This window comes from Physcomitrium patens, chromosome 26, assembly GCF_059467195.1.
Source record: "Physcomitrium patens ecotype Gransden chromosome 26, ASM5946719v1, whole genome shotgun sequence".
Lineage (NCBI taxonomy): Eukaryota > Viridiplantae > Streptophyta > Bryopsida > Funariales > Funariaceae > Physcomitrium > Physcomitrium patens.
The window spans coordinates 3,905,006-3,921,474 of NC_143435.1; the positions used below are offsets into that span (position 1 = coordinate 3,905,006).

A 16,469-nucleotide genomic window follows, 5' to 3' on the forward strand; every position below is an offset into this window, starting at 1 on the left:
TCGCCGCGACACTTCGCCAAGTCAGGGCTCCCCTGAAAAGCCTAATTTACCTTCAACGTTTGGCTATTTCCCTAGAAACCTCGCCCGTGCGACTGCTGACGACGCCCACATCACGGGTGAACGCCGTCCCCACTTGTCCTCGAGCTTGCACAGGCACCTACAGGACCCAAATTTGCAACACGTCAATCCTATCGACCTAAGGGTGAGGGTGGGTCTATTCTTAGCAACTCTAGGGAGACGATAACCAAGTCGCCGCGACGCCAGTATCTCTGCCACCGCAGTGGACATTGAACACAACTTCAACTTCGAGCACCTTTTCATTTCGACGGCGAAAAGTTCTATGCCCATCATCCACGCTCACGATGTCGCAAACGCGGCGGTGATGTGTTTCCTAAGGGACACAATTTTCACGGGTGTGTTTTGTCTCAATCGATGTTTCCGACCTCACAAGTAAAAGATAGGGTAAATCAAACGACAGTCTAAGATACTGCAATCTCACGTGGGACCTAACTATTACTGTGAGAAAACCCTATTTTTACGTGAAGAGTATTTCTTGGGCAAACCGTATCTTCAATTTTCTTCTGCGTTCAAAGTGAATTAATGGCATACGGAATAGGTTTCAGATTCAATGCCGAAACGTTCATATAGTACCCAAATTCGTCCAGATCCCCGAATGCATGTTATTGTTTGAATGGTTTCCATACCTTTGGGGTTATTTTAATTTTATTTTTTTTCCTGCATTCGAGTGTCCTCGAGAATCTGCACGGCACTGGGGTGGTTCTGGGATGAGAACGCGCGACCCATTTTTTCGCTGAGTTGATGGATGTTACCCTCAAGGGTTGCAGTGTTGTTTCTTCCTTTGGCATAGCCAAGGGTTAGTGTGGTTTGCAGAGTGTCATGGCCATTGCGTTTCTATCATGATAGTGGCTGAGGAGTAGGCACTTGGTGCATGGAGTGCCAGTATGAAATCTCGTTTTTGTAAGGATCTTAGTTGCTCCTGCTCTCAGGTGTGGTATGGGATTGAAAGGGGAGCATATTTCGCCCAGATTGTGAAGTTTTGAAATGTGAGTGCGATTTGTGATGCGTGTGTTGCTATTTAAAGGTGATTGATTTGTTGATTCAGAGCGTCGGCTTCCTGGTAATTTTGTAACTGGGTCGTTTGGTCGGACCCAGATCGCTGATGGTTTCGTGTTTTTAGCTTTCCTTGGTCTGTTCCTTGGGAGCGACCTTATGAGATGCAATGTTAAAGTCACTAGATCTGGATTAGCCTGATTTACAGTCGCGAATCTGCTGATAGTTTTGGAACTCGTGCGCCAAATCTGTGGTATTTTGCATCTGGGCGCCTGATATCTCTATCTGTTGGAGGCTGTGGAGAAGTTGGTCGTTTTTTTGTGGGGTAGGGATTTTGCAACTTCTCTTAGCAGAGATTTCTCCAGACTCGGTTGAAGTCAGGGTTGGAGTTGTTGGAGCGCGCGTCATTGTTGAGAAATTCAAACCCTAATGGAACATTTTCCTGGTAATTACAATTTGTAGGTCGCCAAAGCGGTCGATGGTAAAGTCATAACAAATTGATCTCATGCTTCAATATCAACAGAGTGTTGCATTTGCCAATCTGCAAGATACTGCAGAATCAGAGTAATTGAACTGAGATACTACATTGAAAGTGTTTTAAAGCACTGGTGCATTTACACTATGGGTCAGATGGATACTTTCATTCTGTTCTGTTCCATCTCCTTGGAACAGCATTGCACACGAGTAGGACCTCGTGTTGATGAAGCTTGTTTCTTGAGAGGCAAGAAATTAGCTTGATCATGATTTTGCACTTCAATTTGTCTCAATGTATCGACATGAGAATTTTTGTCAACAAACTGCTGCATTAGTAACCATTTTGGTGCGTCTTTGATTGCAGCTTTATATTCAATGAAAATCTGAGGCGCCACTTCTGCTTACCTCAAATCTAATACTACAGTAGATGAAGAGGCCTTTCATCTGCTAAACGTGGCCATTCTGGCCCTTCGTTGACATTCAACCTTCATTAGGATGCATTTTCTTCTATTTTTCCTTTGAGCATGAAGGGAACTGAGAACCAACGACAGGGTAATAATGTATTGAAGCTGACACCAGTGCACCATTATATGGATATGTCAGATTAGATTTGGTTTTCTCTTTCTCAACAGGAAGCAGAGATTCCTTCAGAGAGGGAGCTGAGGGAACATGGAACTTTGGAGGCTAGCTCATCTGTTCGAACCCGCATTTCTAGCCTTATTCGTCACTACAGTGGCTGTGGTGTTGGCTTCGGCCCAGCGAGCACTAGCATTCGAGAAGGAGGGTGAAAGGCATCGGGATTATGGGGGAGGGGCGAGCCAGTCTGAAGTGGTGGTCACACTTGACACCTCACAAGCATTGCTCATCCCCATCACATGTTCATGCTCCTTGCTCATCATGTTCTATCTCTTTTCCTCAGTGTCCATGATTGTCATGGGCTTCACAATTCTGTCATCGGTATTCTCCCTGGGTTTTGCATTGGCACCCTACGTGGCCGCTTTGAATGCTCGAGTAGGGGATGTTGTAGTTGTGAACCGAAGCTGGTTCGGGCCTATTACTCGCTCTCAGGCAGTTCTTACAGTATTTAGCGTAGGGGTGGTGGCAAGCTGGATGGTGACGGGCCATTGGCTGCTGAACAATGTCATTGGCATCTCTCTCTGCGTTGCATTTGTGAGCCATGTTCGGTTACCCAACATCAAAGTCTGCGCCCTGCTTCTCGTGTGTTTGTTTGTGTACGATATCTTCTGGGTTTTCTTCTCAGAGCAGTTTTTTGGCTCCAATGTTATGGTCACTGTGGCCAGTCGGCAAACTTCCAACCCGGTCCACACGGTGGCGAGCTCCTTGAACATGCAAAGATTCTCGGAGGTTGTCGCCAAGAAGCTAGACCTGCCTTTGAAGCTTATTTTCCCTCGCAATTTATTCTGGGGTGCATCTGGTGGGGCTTTTGGCGGCCAGTTTCTCATGATCGGGCTTGGTGACATGGTAAGCTTATATATTGCTCAGATCTTAGTGCAAGAGAATCAAGCGATTAGATTTTCACAAATGTTTAACGTCATCGGCTGAAGCAGAATCATATGCATGATCTAATTCGCTCAATCCAAATCTTCAACTTGTTGGTCCAGTCACAGTTAGCAAACGAACGATGTTGAATTGAAATTTTACATTGGTTAAGATCTAATGTCGTTATTAGTTTTAGTGTATAACTTGCTTGTAATTCCTTTTCGAAGCTCTTGAAGGTATGCTCACAATGCAGAGAATGTACCGTGGGTTAATCAGATGTAGTCTTTGACGAACAAAGCTGGTCTCTGGTTGCAGGCTATTCCAGGGATGCTTTTGTCCTTGGTACTCTGCTTTGATCATCGGAAGGTCAGAGAATATGACAATGAGGGCTCTTTTTCGAGAGGAAACAAGTACATTCAATTTGGGGGATTTGGCTATGCGGTTGGCATGATTGCAGCTCTGGCTGCAGGTTTGTTGTCCCAATCGGCTCAACCTGCACTTCTCTATTTGGTACGATTGAGTAGAACGTTGCAAAGCTTTCGTGGGGAACAATGTCTAGTATCTAATCCAAGAGTAATGTGTGAAGAAATAGTCTTCATTTTTGGCTATGCGTGAAGAAATCTGCACATGTTTATCAAATTTCTCAAAACTGGGTGCAAACAGTAGGTTCTGTCATGATATGCACCTTCATCCAGCTAATTGGCAAACTTGCTTGTTTTCCGTATTCGGAAAATTACTTGTGGAGGTTGCAATGTGTTTATTTTTCAATTTTAACTCGAGCATTGTGATGCAGGTACCCAGCACTTTAGGATCAATTTTATGCGCTGCATGGATGCGAGGTGAACTTGCTGAGCTTTGGAGTGGTCCGAGGCCTATAGTTACCGAAAAGACTAGTTTGATGGAGCCGTGAAAGTTAAGTTTTTTTTTAGTGTGATTATAATCATTGTTACTTCCTATTTTGCAACGCAAAGGGTGATTTTACATCTCATGTTCAATGCTGGAAACATGCTTCCATTATATAATCCAACATCGTCTTCATTTTGCATATACTAATCTTTCTACTCCAGTTACTCTAATTATGGACCATGGAACGATCAAAACATGTTTTGCAAATTGATACATCAAATAACAACTATTAAATTGTATGGTCTAGTTATTTTTTATTGATTACAATTGCATTCTCTGTCTATGAAAAAATATTGTTTTTATTCAAGCTTGTTGATGTCGAACACAGTTTTCCAGCAATATTTTTGTTGTATGATTGGCTACCAAGAAGTCCTCACCGGGAGTAAAAATGGAGTAAAAAATGCGGTTATTTGTTTTTTTCCGCGTCCCTGGTTTATAAGGCCCTCGGCCGTATTATTCCAGAAAAGCACTACATTTATTACCATAGTTCTATCTAGGGTGGCGTGGTCCTAAGTTAAAATATCGTAGCCCGTCTTCCATCCATCTTCGAAAGTCTTCACCTTGTAAATTCTGCGCTGTCGCTGTGTATACTTCAAAGGCCACCCTACTACCCTGTATTCTTTGTCTGTTATGCAGTAGGTTTTCTAGGTCATCCTGCGTGTTTGTGGTAGGGTGATTGGTCTCCCTTGTGATGCGTGCGTCCTTTGTCATGTTTCTGTTTTCCATTTCCGCTTCTCTGTATCGATCGGCTTCTACTGCGGCCAGGAGATCATCGATTTCGTTCTGGAGCACTGCGTTACGGAAGTTGGTAGTGTTTGGACTGGAACGTCGGATCAACTGAGACATTGGATGTCTGCGGTTGACTTGTGAAAGTAGAAGCCTGTGACGCTCTAGTTGTTGTTGTCTGATATCCATGTAGTGTTGTGGTGAATCGAGGGTTGTTTCGCGATGCTCCTCTCCATCACTTTCTTCATGATAATCTTCGCTTGGCCGCGCCGATATTTGTTGCGGTAAGATTTGCTCTTCGTGTTCAGTGTGTGGAGTTTGTTCCTGTGCTTGTTGATCAAATATCATTGTTGTATCATTGGCTACCATCAACTCTAAAAAAATTATCATTATTTAGAGAATTTCTTAAAGCTGAAATAAAAGTATGTGAGAGTGGTGAAGACAAAATATTGAAATCCTAAGGTATAAAATTGAACTGAATTTCCTAATTCCAATTCAAGATTTTTGCTGTCATTTTTGAAACTCCCGTGTCAAGTTTAGTCAAGCAAACTAATTATTTTTTCTTGAAAAAATTCAGTGTAGAGAAATTGGTTCTAACTAAAAAAAAGTATTATAATTTGCAATTTGGTATGTTAATAATCACTATCAAATTCAAAGATATTAGTAGAAGATATAATCCATTTTTAAATTTCTAAAATTTGACAAAGCCAATTTTTGTTACCAAAAATGATAATGATTATTATGCAATAAAAACTTTATCTTTTACTTTTAAAAAATTGATTGTTTTTGCTTTCCAATAGAGACAATTGACTTTGTAATATGTTAATATTCTCTATTTTTTCTACCTTCAATGCTATATACTACAAGAAGGTTGCAACTTATAACATTACAAAAAAATATGGTTGAAAAATTATTGAGTGCCTATAGGTACATTTGTATTTTTATAGCTACTCTAATCTTTACTAAGGTATAATGTGGAGTTCTACTTAAAAATAAGAGTTCTTATTCTACATACTTTCAGTTTATTCATCTTTAAGATTCAAATAAAACAAAATGTTTCATGGCCAATCTAACATAATCAAATAAAGATGTTTAAATGAAAGACATAACAATAACGCCTTAGTATAAATAGAACATATCCACATTTGAGCATCAATTATGTCTAATTTTTAAATCATGGTTTTTATATAATCTATAACCTTCAAAAATTTATTTCTTCTAAATAATTTGTTTAATTTAAAACATTAAAATTATATTTTAGAGCATTTTTTCTATTTTTATGCTCGTAATTTTTTATAATTTTAGCTATAAAGGATTAAAAGAAAAAATATAAAAAATATATTCTTATATTTTCAATTTATACAAAAAAAACAGAAAAAAGCAAACAAACAATAAAGTTTGTATTTAGATTTGAATTTATTAAAAATAGAACTGAAACCAAAGTATTAAATTTTTTCAAAGTTATTTTCAAATCTGAATTTAAAAAAGTAAATCCACAAAAAATAATAGACATCACAGAACAATAAACCTTCTAACTAACTTTGTAGCAAACAATTTATTTTTATTCTAACATAATGTATTTGATGTGCCTAATCCTACAAATAGTAATAATAATATTATCTATGATATCTTCTTACTTTGTTTTAAGAAAAATGTAGTAATCATTACCTTCTACACAATACTCCAATGTACATTTTTTTATTTACATTGTTATATGTTCCATCACTTATATTTAATACCGTTTGCATCTATATATATATACTTATGATTCTATTTAAATTTATTGGTATACCAATTTGAAAACATTATGATATTTTTAATTCTATATGTTTTAATTATAAATAAAGTAAATATATGCTAAATATAATGATATAAATTGTAATTTATAAATAATGAATAAAGATCTTAAAATCATTAATACAAGATCTACTTTTTAATATGTATATATATATATATATATATATATGCCTTTTTTTGAAGATGTAACTCTTATCTCTCTTAAAAAGTTGCATATTCTGGTTATTATACACATGTCATCTTTATCTTACTCATGAAATTATTTAAATTTTTTTCTTAGTTTTTTTTTTCTTCAAAACTTCTTGTTAATAGAATCTTTTTATACACATAATTTTGATTAAAAATTTACTATTATAATTTTTTTTCAATATTATAAACATTTTTTCCATTAAAAAATATATTTTAACTATAAAATTTATTTTTTATTTATTTTTATATTTTTATGTAATATTTCAATGTTGTTTTGAATATATACTAAAATACATATGTTTTTTACTATTTATCATAATAAGACTTCAATAACAAGAAATAAATATAATTTTTATTTGTGATTTTTTTATACTTATCAATCATATCTTTTTTTAGGTTTTATTTAAAGAGTGCAACTTTTTGCAACAACTTTATTATACAATGGATGGCCAAATGCTCTTAAATTAACTTATAGAATTGTAAATTTTTAATTTATTTTAAGATGGTTTATATATAGAAATTAATATAATTGTAGATATTAAAGTAGTAATTAAATCTAAAAATGATAAGTAAAAAAGTTCTTTGTATACTATTAAAATTCTTTCTAAATAAGTGATAGAAACTTAAAAATATTTGTATGTTCTAGTAAAATTTGAAATTTTGATGAAATTAGATAAAACTATTTGTATGTAGAAAATTAATATTTAAATTGTGGTTTAAAAAAGAATAATCTTTGATAATTGTGCAACAAGAATTAATGAATTTTAGATACATAAATAAAAATTCTAAAATAAGATTTATAAATGTTTTATAATCTTTTAAATTTTTTATAATGATAAATTTAAAAATTATATTTATGAAATATTTTATACTATTTTAGTTGTATTATTTATATTTTTTTATTATATTTATCAATTAAATATAATTTATTAAAAATTTATTTAAAGACAATAATCACATCATTAAGTATTATCTAACAAGAATGTATTATACAACATCTTTTTTTTGCTATGATTTATTAAAATAAAATTAAGTTTTATTCATCTATAAAAAAATAAATGTAATTTTTATTAAATAATTATTTCTTTTATAACACATTATACTTCTAAGACAATAAAAAATAAATCAAAAATATTTTATAATCTTCTAAAGTTGTTATGATAGACTCAAGTATGTAACAAAATATTAACAAAATTAAAGTTTGGTTTTGTATGTCACAAACATACATATTTACTGCAATAATCACCTATATAATTAAATAGAAGTAAATAAAAGTAAATTAATTTCATAATATATTATAGAAAAGCTTTTTAAAAGCTTTATAGACACTATTTTGACTTTATACATGTTTGTAGTTAGTTAATAGGCTAAAAACTTGGTCAAGAAGTTAATCACATGACACATGTATTAATAACTATATAGTGCACATATAGAAGACTTACCTCGCAAGTTAAATCATGTATCTAACATTATCAACACATGTTGGAGGTCCTATAGAACGTCACTATATAGCTCCTAATTAATAGTATATATAGAGGCAAAAGTGGAGCCTTCTTCACTCTTGTCAATGCCTTTTTAGTTCTTAGTCTTGTTTCAAGACTTTCTAGCCTTCTTGTCTTAAACAATAGCTATTATAGTTTAATATTACATCATCTTTAAGTGATTATCTAATCTTTTTAAGTGACACAAGAGTGTCTTGATCTTTTAGTTTTTCAAGATTCATGTCCTTAATAATCTAATAAGAGTACCAACTTATTGTTCTTATCTTGTTTTAGAAGTGAGTAGATTATCCCACTTCTATTGTTGTATTTTGAAGATTGTAGAATACCCCTTTTTGAATAAATAATTTAATTTTTAACATTAATTTTTTTCTTAAAAAAATAAATTATCCCTCTTTGTGGAAATTTTTATTTAATATTAGAAGTTATAGATTATTCTTGTCTAATTTAAGTTTTTTAATTTATTTGAGTTGTCTATAGAAGAAAAGATTATGGATGCTACTCTCAATAGAAGTGAAAATAGATTTGCAACTATTACGAATCTTCACGAGCTTATCAATACTCTAAGAATAAAAATCTCACATATTTTTAATATAAATTATAGAAGTACTATTCCTATACATATGGAAGAAGTCTAGAATCTATGCGAAGAAGTTGTATAGTTGAAGGAAGCAAGTAGATCAGCATTACAATCAAATCTAGGAAGTCTTGCTTCTACAAGCATAAAAGAGACAAGAATTAGTATATCCAAGAAGTTTGATGGAATAAGATCAAAATTTTGAAGATTTCTACAACAAGATAAGCTCTATTTGAAATTCCATCTTTTCCAATATCTTAATGGATTTACTCAAGTTGGATTCATTAATGTACTTTTATTAAGAAGTATTCTCTCTTAATTTGTACCTTTGATGGAAAAAGATTCGTGACTATTTTATGACTTGAATTCATTTTTTATAATATTTACAACTACATTTAGAGAAAGTGATTGAGAAATGATAGTAGAGACCAAGTTCATATCGCTACATCAAAAATCACATTCAACCACTACATATTTTGTTGAATTTCAAAATCTTATTAGTAAGGTGGATTGAAATAACAAAGCTCTTATGAATGAATTTTAATATGATTTAAAAGATAATGCCAAATATTTATTGTTGAAAATACCAAGAATAAGTTTATTAGAATAATATATTACTTAAGCCATTGCATGCAATAATCAATTCTTTGAAAAATATCAAGAATAGAGATTTGGTTGAAGAAGTATAAGACAAGCCATAGCAACACCTTTTATACTCAATTATAAAATAAAGAGTATGGTTGTCAAAGAAGACAATGTATCAAAAAAGAAGTTTTTTTAGATACAATAAGAACTATAATAGTGTATAGATAAGATATTTGTATTATTGGCACATAACAATAGATAATTAGAACCATGAAAGTTTCTAGAATTGTGATAAGATTACTAGACCGAGTAGAATCTACTATTGAATATTCAAAAACAAGTTTAGGATGGTTATCTAGATAAGGCCTATCGTAGAACCTTTTAGAAAGAATTTAAAGCGGTTATTTAAGTAAGGTCCATCATCTAAGAATATTTTAGAAAGTGCAAGGTATAAATAGGAGTGGCTAAGGCCTTTTGAAGCATCTGATCAGGTATGGCTTTGAATTCTTTTTCTTAATACAATTAAATTTTGTATCCTCCTGTTTTGTTCTGTTTTGTTCTAATTTTGATTATTCAATTTTTTCTTTTGTATCCCATTTTATTTAACTTTTTTAGTTTTATTTTGATCTAGTTGAATTATCTTGTAATAAAGTTTTATGTTATTAAAGATTAAAAAAGTCTTGGATACTTGAGATAGACTAGTTTTGTTTTATTGATATCGGAGCGAGTGTTAGATTGCTCTTTGGTAGTATATTGATAGTCATCATCTAATCCAAGGTCAATTATTGTGGTTTCAATAAATATCGTGTTGAAGCTACCACAAAATACTCTTAAAAAATCAACTAGAAGGTGAAAAGATATTACAATAATAGAATGTAATAGAAAAATTACAGTATGGAAGATATGGCAGAGCAACCCCAAATAGAAGCTCAAATACAGTACTTCTAAGGTCAGATAGCTACTTTGCAAGAACAAATAGAAGCCTCAAGGATAAAGGAATCAACATCTACTAGGTTGAAATTGAGTAAGCTTAATACATACTTTGGGACTTCAAAACAAGATGTATATCAATGGTTCTTTAATATGCAGCAATACTTTCAACTATGTAGGATAAATATTAGTGAAGGAACTATATATATAGCCAACTATTTGAAAGATGCGGCATCTAATTGGTGATGACATCGAGTTCAAAGCTATGGAGTTGAAGGTGGATTTTGTGATTGGAAGGAATTTGAGACTAAGTTTAGGAATCAATTTTGGTCTATTAATGCAAAGAAGATAGCATGTAATTAGTTGACAAATCTTATACAATCTAGATCGGTCCAAGATTATGTCACTCAATTCAAGTTCTTATATCTCCAAATTGACAATGTTTTGGAGGCAAAGATAATAGATCAATTCCTACAAGGTTTAAAATTTGGAGTTGAGCAAGAGATGGAACTAAGGGATCTACAAACATTTGAAGAAGCAATTTGGATTGCAGAGAAGATTGATGCTATAGATTTTAGAAATCATGGAGCTTGACCTACGATACAAAGTCCTATGCTCCTATCTAATACTATAGCACAACAATCAATGCCAATGGAAATTGATGCCCTACAAGAATCATTGACATCACAAAGACAACAAATATTGATGTTAAAATAATTGTATTTTTATTGTTGAGAGCTATGCCATTAGATTACAAGTTATTCAAAACGTCAAAATTCAAGTACCAGCAAAATTAGGTAGATTCACAATCTTGAAATTCACCAAGTCGATAATGAGATAGAGTAAGAAAACATGACTCTTCAGTAAAGGTGTTGAGGGCTAGTACTAGGAATAGCTATTGTCTCTGAGAGACATATGGCATGACCTTGGATAATTATAAAAAGAATTGATTTGTATATCTAATAGGACTATTAAGAGGACAACCATGTCGAGTGCTTATAAATTGTGGCTTTATAGAAAATTATATCTCAATTGAAATTACCAATGAATTTGGAATTAAAACTAAAGAAATCAAGGAAAAAAGTATATACCTTAGAGATAATTGAAAGAACATATTAAATAAGACATGTGAAGAAGAAACCTTGAGGTTGATTGACACCTACATTTTAAGACAGAGGTTCAAAGTGACAAAGCTAAGATATGATATTATCCATAATATGCCATGGCTAGAGATAGAAAATAAGCAAGTTGATTGGATAGCAAGGACAATCTCCTCTAAGAATCAACATATATGATTTCTTGTCAATAAGCTCTAGTAGTATACTGTTGAAATTTTGGTACCAAAATCCAAGCATGACAACCAAATACTTGTAGGTGAGATATATTTGAAATACGACCTGAAATGAAATCTTCTGATGTAATAATTTTAAGAAAAGAAGGACGGAGACATATCAATTCTACAACATGCAAAATTGCATGATACCACATAGATGCAAGTAAATTTATTTGAAGAAAGAGTGGTTGAGTAATGAATTATATATGCCTTATAAATGACTTTGCAAGTCTATTTTGAACATATTCATATAGAATACAATATATCAATTCAATCCTTGTTGTAATATAATAGTCTTTAAAAGACTTTGATGCAAATTCTTTTGCATTATCTATATGCAATGTTTTGATAGGATAAGTAGAAAAATGTGCTCAAAAACAAATAAGTATAGATATAGGATTAGAAAATACCATATTTTGGATTGATAATAATGAAATATGTGATTTTTTTGCTTGATGCATAAAGAAAGATCAAAAAATAAAGAAATAATCTAAATATTGGATTAATAGGACCACAAATATTACCATGTAACCTTTCAAGAATTGATAGTAACTCTCATCGGAGTTTCTAAATTGAAGGCCAAGTAATCATCTTGCCTTGCATATATGCACGACATAATTCTATAGAATCTACATTTGTAAATCTTAAATTATGTCCAATTATATATAGAATTATCTTCCAAAATAATGTAGACTTTGGATGTCTCAATCATCCATGCCAGAAAGAAACATGACTCTCTATGATAGATGATGCAAAATTAAATATAATGGGAGGCCACATTGCAATCCAATATAAATCATTTGTTGTAGCAAAGGCTTTTTTTATAATTTTATGGTTTTGTGCAAGAACCAAACCTCCCGCCTATCTAAAATTACAGTTAATAGTAATAGATAATTATTGGCATGCATATCTCGATAGCTGATCAGACTCCAAGATCTTAAAGGTGGAAATATTACGTATTTATATTTTATAATACAATCCATAGGCAATTTTATCACAACTGTTTCCTCTTAGAAACAAAACGCATTTACTCCAAACATAGTCATCAAATTTTTAGTTTACAAAGTTGATTTTCTTTTTAGTAAAAAACCATCTATCCTATAGAATAGTATGTGTTGTTGCAAAATCAATGAGCACATCATTTGATTCATCATTAGAGGTTTTATCATTCATATAAGTCTCTAAATCATCAACATCAATTGAGTCCATGGACGCATCCATAGTATAAACTATATGAGCCTCAACTCAAAGTTTTTAATTTTTTTGGAATATTTTAACAAATTATTTTAAAGTATAGTATGCATGTGCCAAATATCCAATCATCCCACATTTATGGCAAGAATTCATCTTTGATTTTTGTTTTTCATTATAATTAATTATAGAATTTTTATTTTTTTATATGGTTAGAAATTGTCATAATTATAACTGACCTGGTGTTTATGAGCATTTTTTCCATCTTTGTATAATATTTCTTTAGACTTTAAAATATTAAATGCATGAGATTTTAGAACCATGGTTCTAATATGATGAGCTTTTACATTATACAAGAGTAGCTCATTTTGATTCTCTACATGAAGTAGATAGGACATGAAATCATAATAACTCTAAAATTTCATATTCCTATATTTTTGTACAAGCACAACACATGCATGAGGAAATATAAAGAGAGTTTTTTCAATCATTTCTTCTTTAAAGATAATTTATCTACATAACTATAGTTGTGAGATAATACAATATATTTCACTGTTAAAAGCATATAAATTTGGAAAATCCAAGATATATAAATGTGTCCAATCATGATGTGTAGGTGGAAAGAAAATGGTCTTTTGATGATGAAATCTGGATTTAAGATTCTTCTAGAGCTTGGTTAGATCTTTCATTTCAAACTATTCATATTCCAATGTAAATACAAGATGACAATGAAAGAGAAGAAGTGCTTTCCAATAGATAGGAAGAAGAATTGAAGTACTTACAATATGAGATTCTTCAAAAAAAATTACATCTAAGAGTTTTTTTACAAATAATTTTTTTTTTGCTATTTTTGTCCACAATAGATAATAATTTCTATTACCAGCCAATGGTAGAAATAGAAGAGCTTAAAAATATTGGAATACAGTAGTGATAGTTGGAAATATAATAGAGGTAGTTAAGGATTTTGAAGCACTCATTATAAATAAATTTGTGTACAAAAAATACAAGTTCAAGTAGAAAAAATTGAGTAAAATACACATTGAAATTTAAAGCCAAATAAAATGATAAAGTTGAAACTTCAAATTAAAAATATTAAAATTTGATAAGATTTTTTTTTATTTCATAAAAATAAGAGTTTGTGGTGGACTGTGGCAAGGTGCAACAATTGGTGGTAGGGTGCAACAATCAGTAGCAAGGTGCGGTAGTTGGTAGCAAGATGTAGTAGTTTGGTAGTAATGTGCGATAGTCAATAGCAAGGTGTAACTCAGCAGCAACATAGTACAATAATACAATATCAGTAAGATAGCACAGCAATAATATAATATAATAGAAACATAGCACATTAGCAACAACAGAGCATAGTAGTTGCAGTATGGCAATAACACAACAACACAACACAACAACAACATAGTTAGGGAAAGAAAAAAAAAATGAAGAAAAAATAAAGGACAAAGTGCACATAAATTTTAAAGAACCAAGACTAATGTATAAAAAAATTGTGTTGATAACATTTTCATATTATATGTCATCCTATTTAAAAATTCATTGAGCATTTGACTATAGAAGATGAAGTTATATTTTATAAGTATTTAAGAAACTTAATATGTTTCACCCTTATAAAAAGAATGTAATTTGAATTTCAATTCAAAAGTACTTAAATTCAATACAAAGTGATCAAAAAAAATCTTCTTAATAATCTCAACCATACATAAACTCCAATTACCTTATTACTTTCATAATTAGGTAATTTTGATTTTTCTTTACAAGTTGTTATCATATTACGTATTGTCTTGCTTGAAAATGCACCGGGCATCTAGTTGTGGAAGGTGAGATTGTATTTCACAAGTATCCAAGAAACCCTAATAGGTTTCACCCATACGAGAAGAATTTAATCTGAATTTTAATTCAAAAGTGCTAAAAACACTCTTCTTAGTAGCCTTAACCATACGTAAATCCCAATTACCTTGTTACTTTCATATTTAAGTAATTTAGATTTTTCTTGTAAGCCCCAATCCTAATAAGTGAGTTTTAACAAGCTATAACATCCAATCCGATCGTCTACTTGATGTAAAATTTTGCATGAAATTGTCAATGTAAGACTTCCATGTGCTCAAGAATTTTTAGGCCAATCCAACTTACAAATTGTGAGAAAACCTCCAAAAATTGCACTGATGTCACTCGGTAGCCAACTTGGAAAGTGAAGCAAAAATTCCTATAGTGATTTCTCCTTTTTCAACTATTAACTTTCACTCAAAATTTGTTTGCAGCTTGATCTTCAAGTCCTTCAATACCATGCCAAATTTCACCTTGATCCAACTAATAGATCTCCAGATATCATAGGAATCCTATCCAACCTCAAACTGCCAACATCCAAAATCCTCTTGTGCTAAAAATTAGATATCTCTAAACCACGCCGTTGGATTATTACAAAATTTTGTATAAACTTAGCACACCTAATAATCCAAACAATATCAAATTTTCAACCATAGATGTTACACCAATTGCACAAACTAGCCAAAATTACTAGCCCTAATTATATTACATAAAACCCAAATCACTAATATAAACCCTGATTTTGAACAACAATTGCTAAGTCCTCAAAAACCCTCCAAAAACAATCCTTATGCCTGTGAAAAGAACTTCAAGCTAGCTCTCAAATCCTATCTTCCAATCTTCAAATGAATCCCTATTTTGCCCTAGGCTGTCATTGTAGTGGCCAGAGGTCTGATTTTGATCCTGTCTCACAAACGGCTGACCCTCAGGTACCAATCTAACTTCAATTCAAAATTGGTGTGTAACTTGATCTTCAAGTCTTCTAATACTATGCCAAATTTTACTTTGATTTAATTAATAGATCTTCAAATATTATAGAAACCGTATCCAACCCCAAACTACCAACTTCTTATGCCTTCTTGTACAAAAATTTAGATATCTCTCAATCGCATTATTAGATTATTACAAAATTTTACATACAATTAGCACACCTAATTAATCAAATATTTTTAAATTTTAAACTATAGATGTGATACCAATTTTACGAACTAGCCAAGAGTAGTAGCCTTAATTGTATTGTATAAATTTCAAGTCACTAATATAAACCTTGACTTTGAACAATAATTGCAAAGTCAAACAAAATCCTACAAAAAATAGGTCTTTAGTCTTTGGAACAAGTTTTAAGTTAGTTCTCCAACTTTATATACTAATCTTCAAATACCTCCATATTTTTTCCTAGGTCGTCATTTTAGTGGCTAGAGGTTTGATTTTGACCGTGTTTCACAAACGATTAATCCCTCAGATATCAATCTAACATATCCTAGGGGTTTTTTAGCCCAACTCTATCTTTAACTTAATTCTAGTATCAACCTTACTAATTATTTACCTCTTCTAAGCTGATTTTATCAATTTATGGTCTTTCTAAGGCAATAAAAGAATCTACAACCTAGAAGGTAAAATTACTAACTAATCTTTAACCTACTAACTATTAAAACAAGAAAATAAACTAATAGGCTTTTATAAAAACCATATTTAAATGTTTTGAATTATTATTGAACCAAGATAATTAGATATTAATTAGAAATTTACTTTTGATTATATTTTCACCATATAGTCGTATTATAATATAACAACATATTGAGAATGTTTTTGAGAGAAATACAAGAGTAGCTAGAAGTAATATGCACACACTTTATCA

The 16,469-nt window shown here is 31.7% G+C and overlaps 1 protein-coding gene across 8 annotated transcripts; it reads left to right on the plus strand.

The window, feature by feature from the left end:
• Positions 1-54: 54 nt before the first annotated feature.
• On the plus strand, positions 55-4,092 carry LOC112277894 (signal peptide peptidase-like 1). Of its 8 annotated transcripts, none has more exons than XM_024510717.3 (4): positions 55-413; positions 1,910-3,027; positions 3,361-3,555; positions 3,839-4,092. In XM_024510717.3, exons 2-4 carry the CDS (start codon positions 2,215-2,217, stop codon positions 3,953-3,955), a joined length of 1,125 nt encoding a protein of 374 aa, XP_024366485.1. In that variant the 5' UTR covers positions 55-413; positions 1,910-2,214; the 3' UTR covers positions 3,956-4,092. The 8 variants fall into 8 exon arrangements, with proteins under 8 accessions (XP_024366485.1, XP_090104195.1, XP_090104194.1 ...); XM_090248069.1 differs by lacking the exon at positions 55-413 and adding an exon at positions 469-1,552 and having other exon boundaries at positions 3,361-3,514; XM_090248068.1 differs by lacking the exon at positions 55-413 and adding an exon at positions 469-1,516 and having other exon boundaries at positions 3,361-3,514.
• Positions 4,093-16,469: the final 12,377 nt, after the last annotated feature.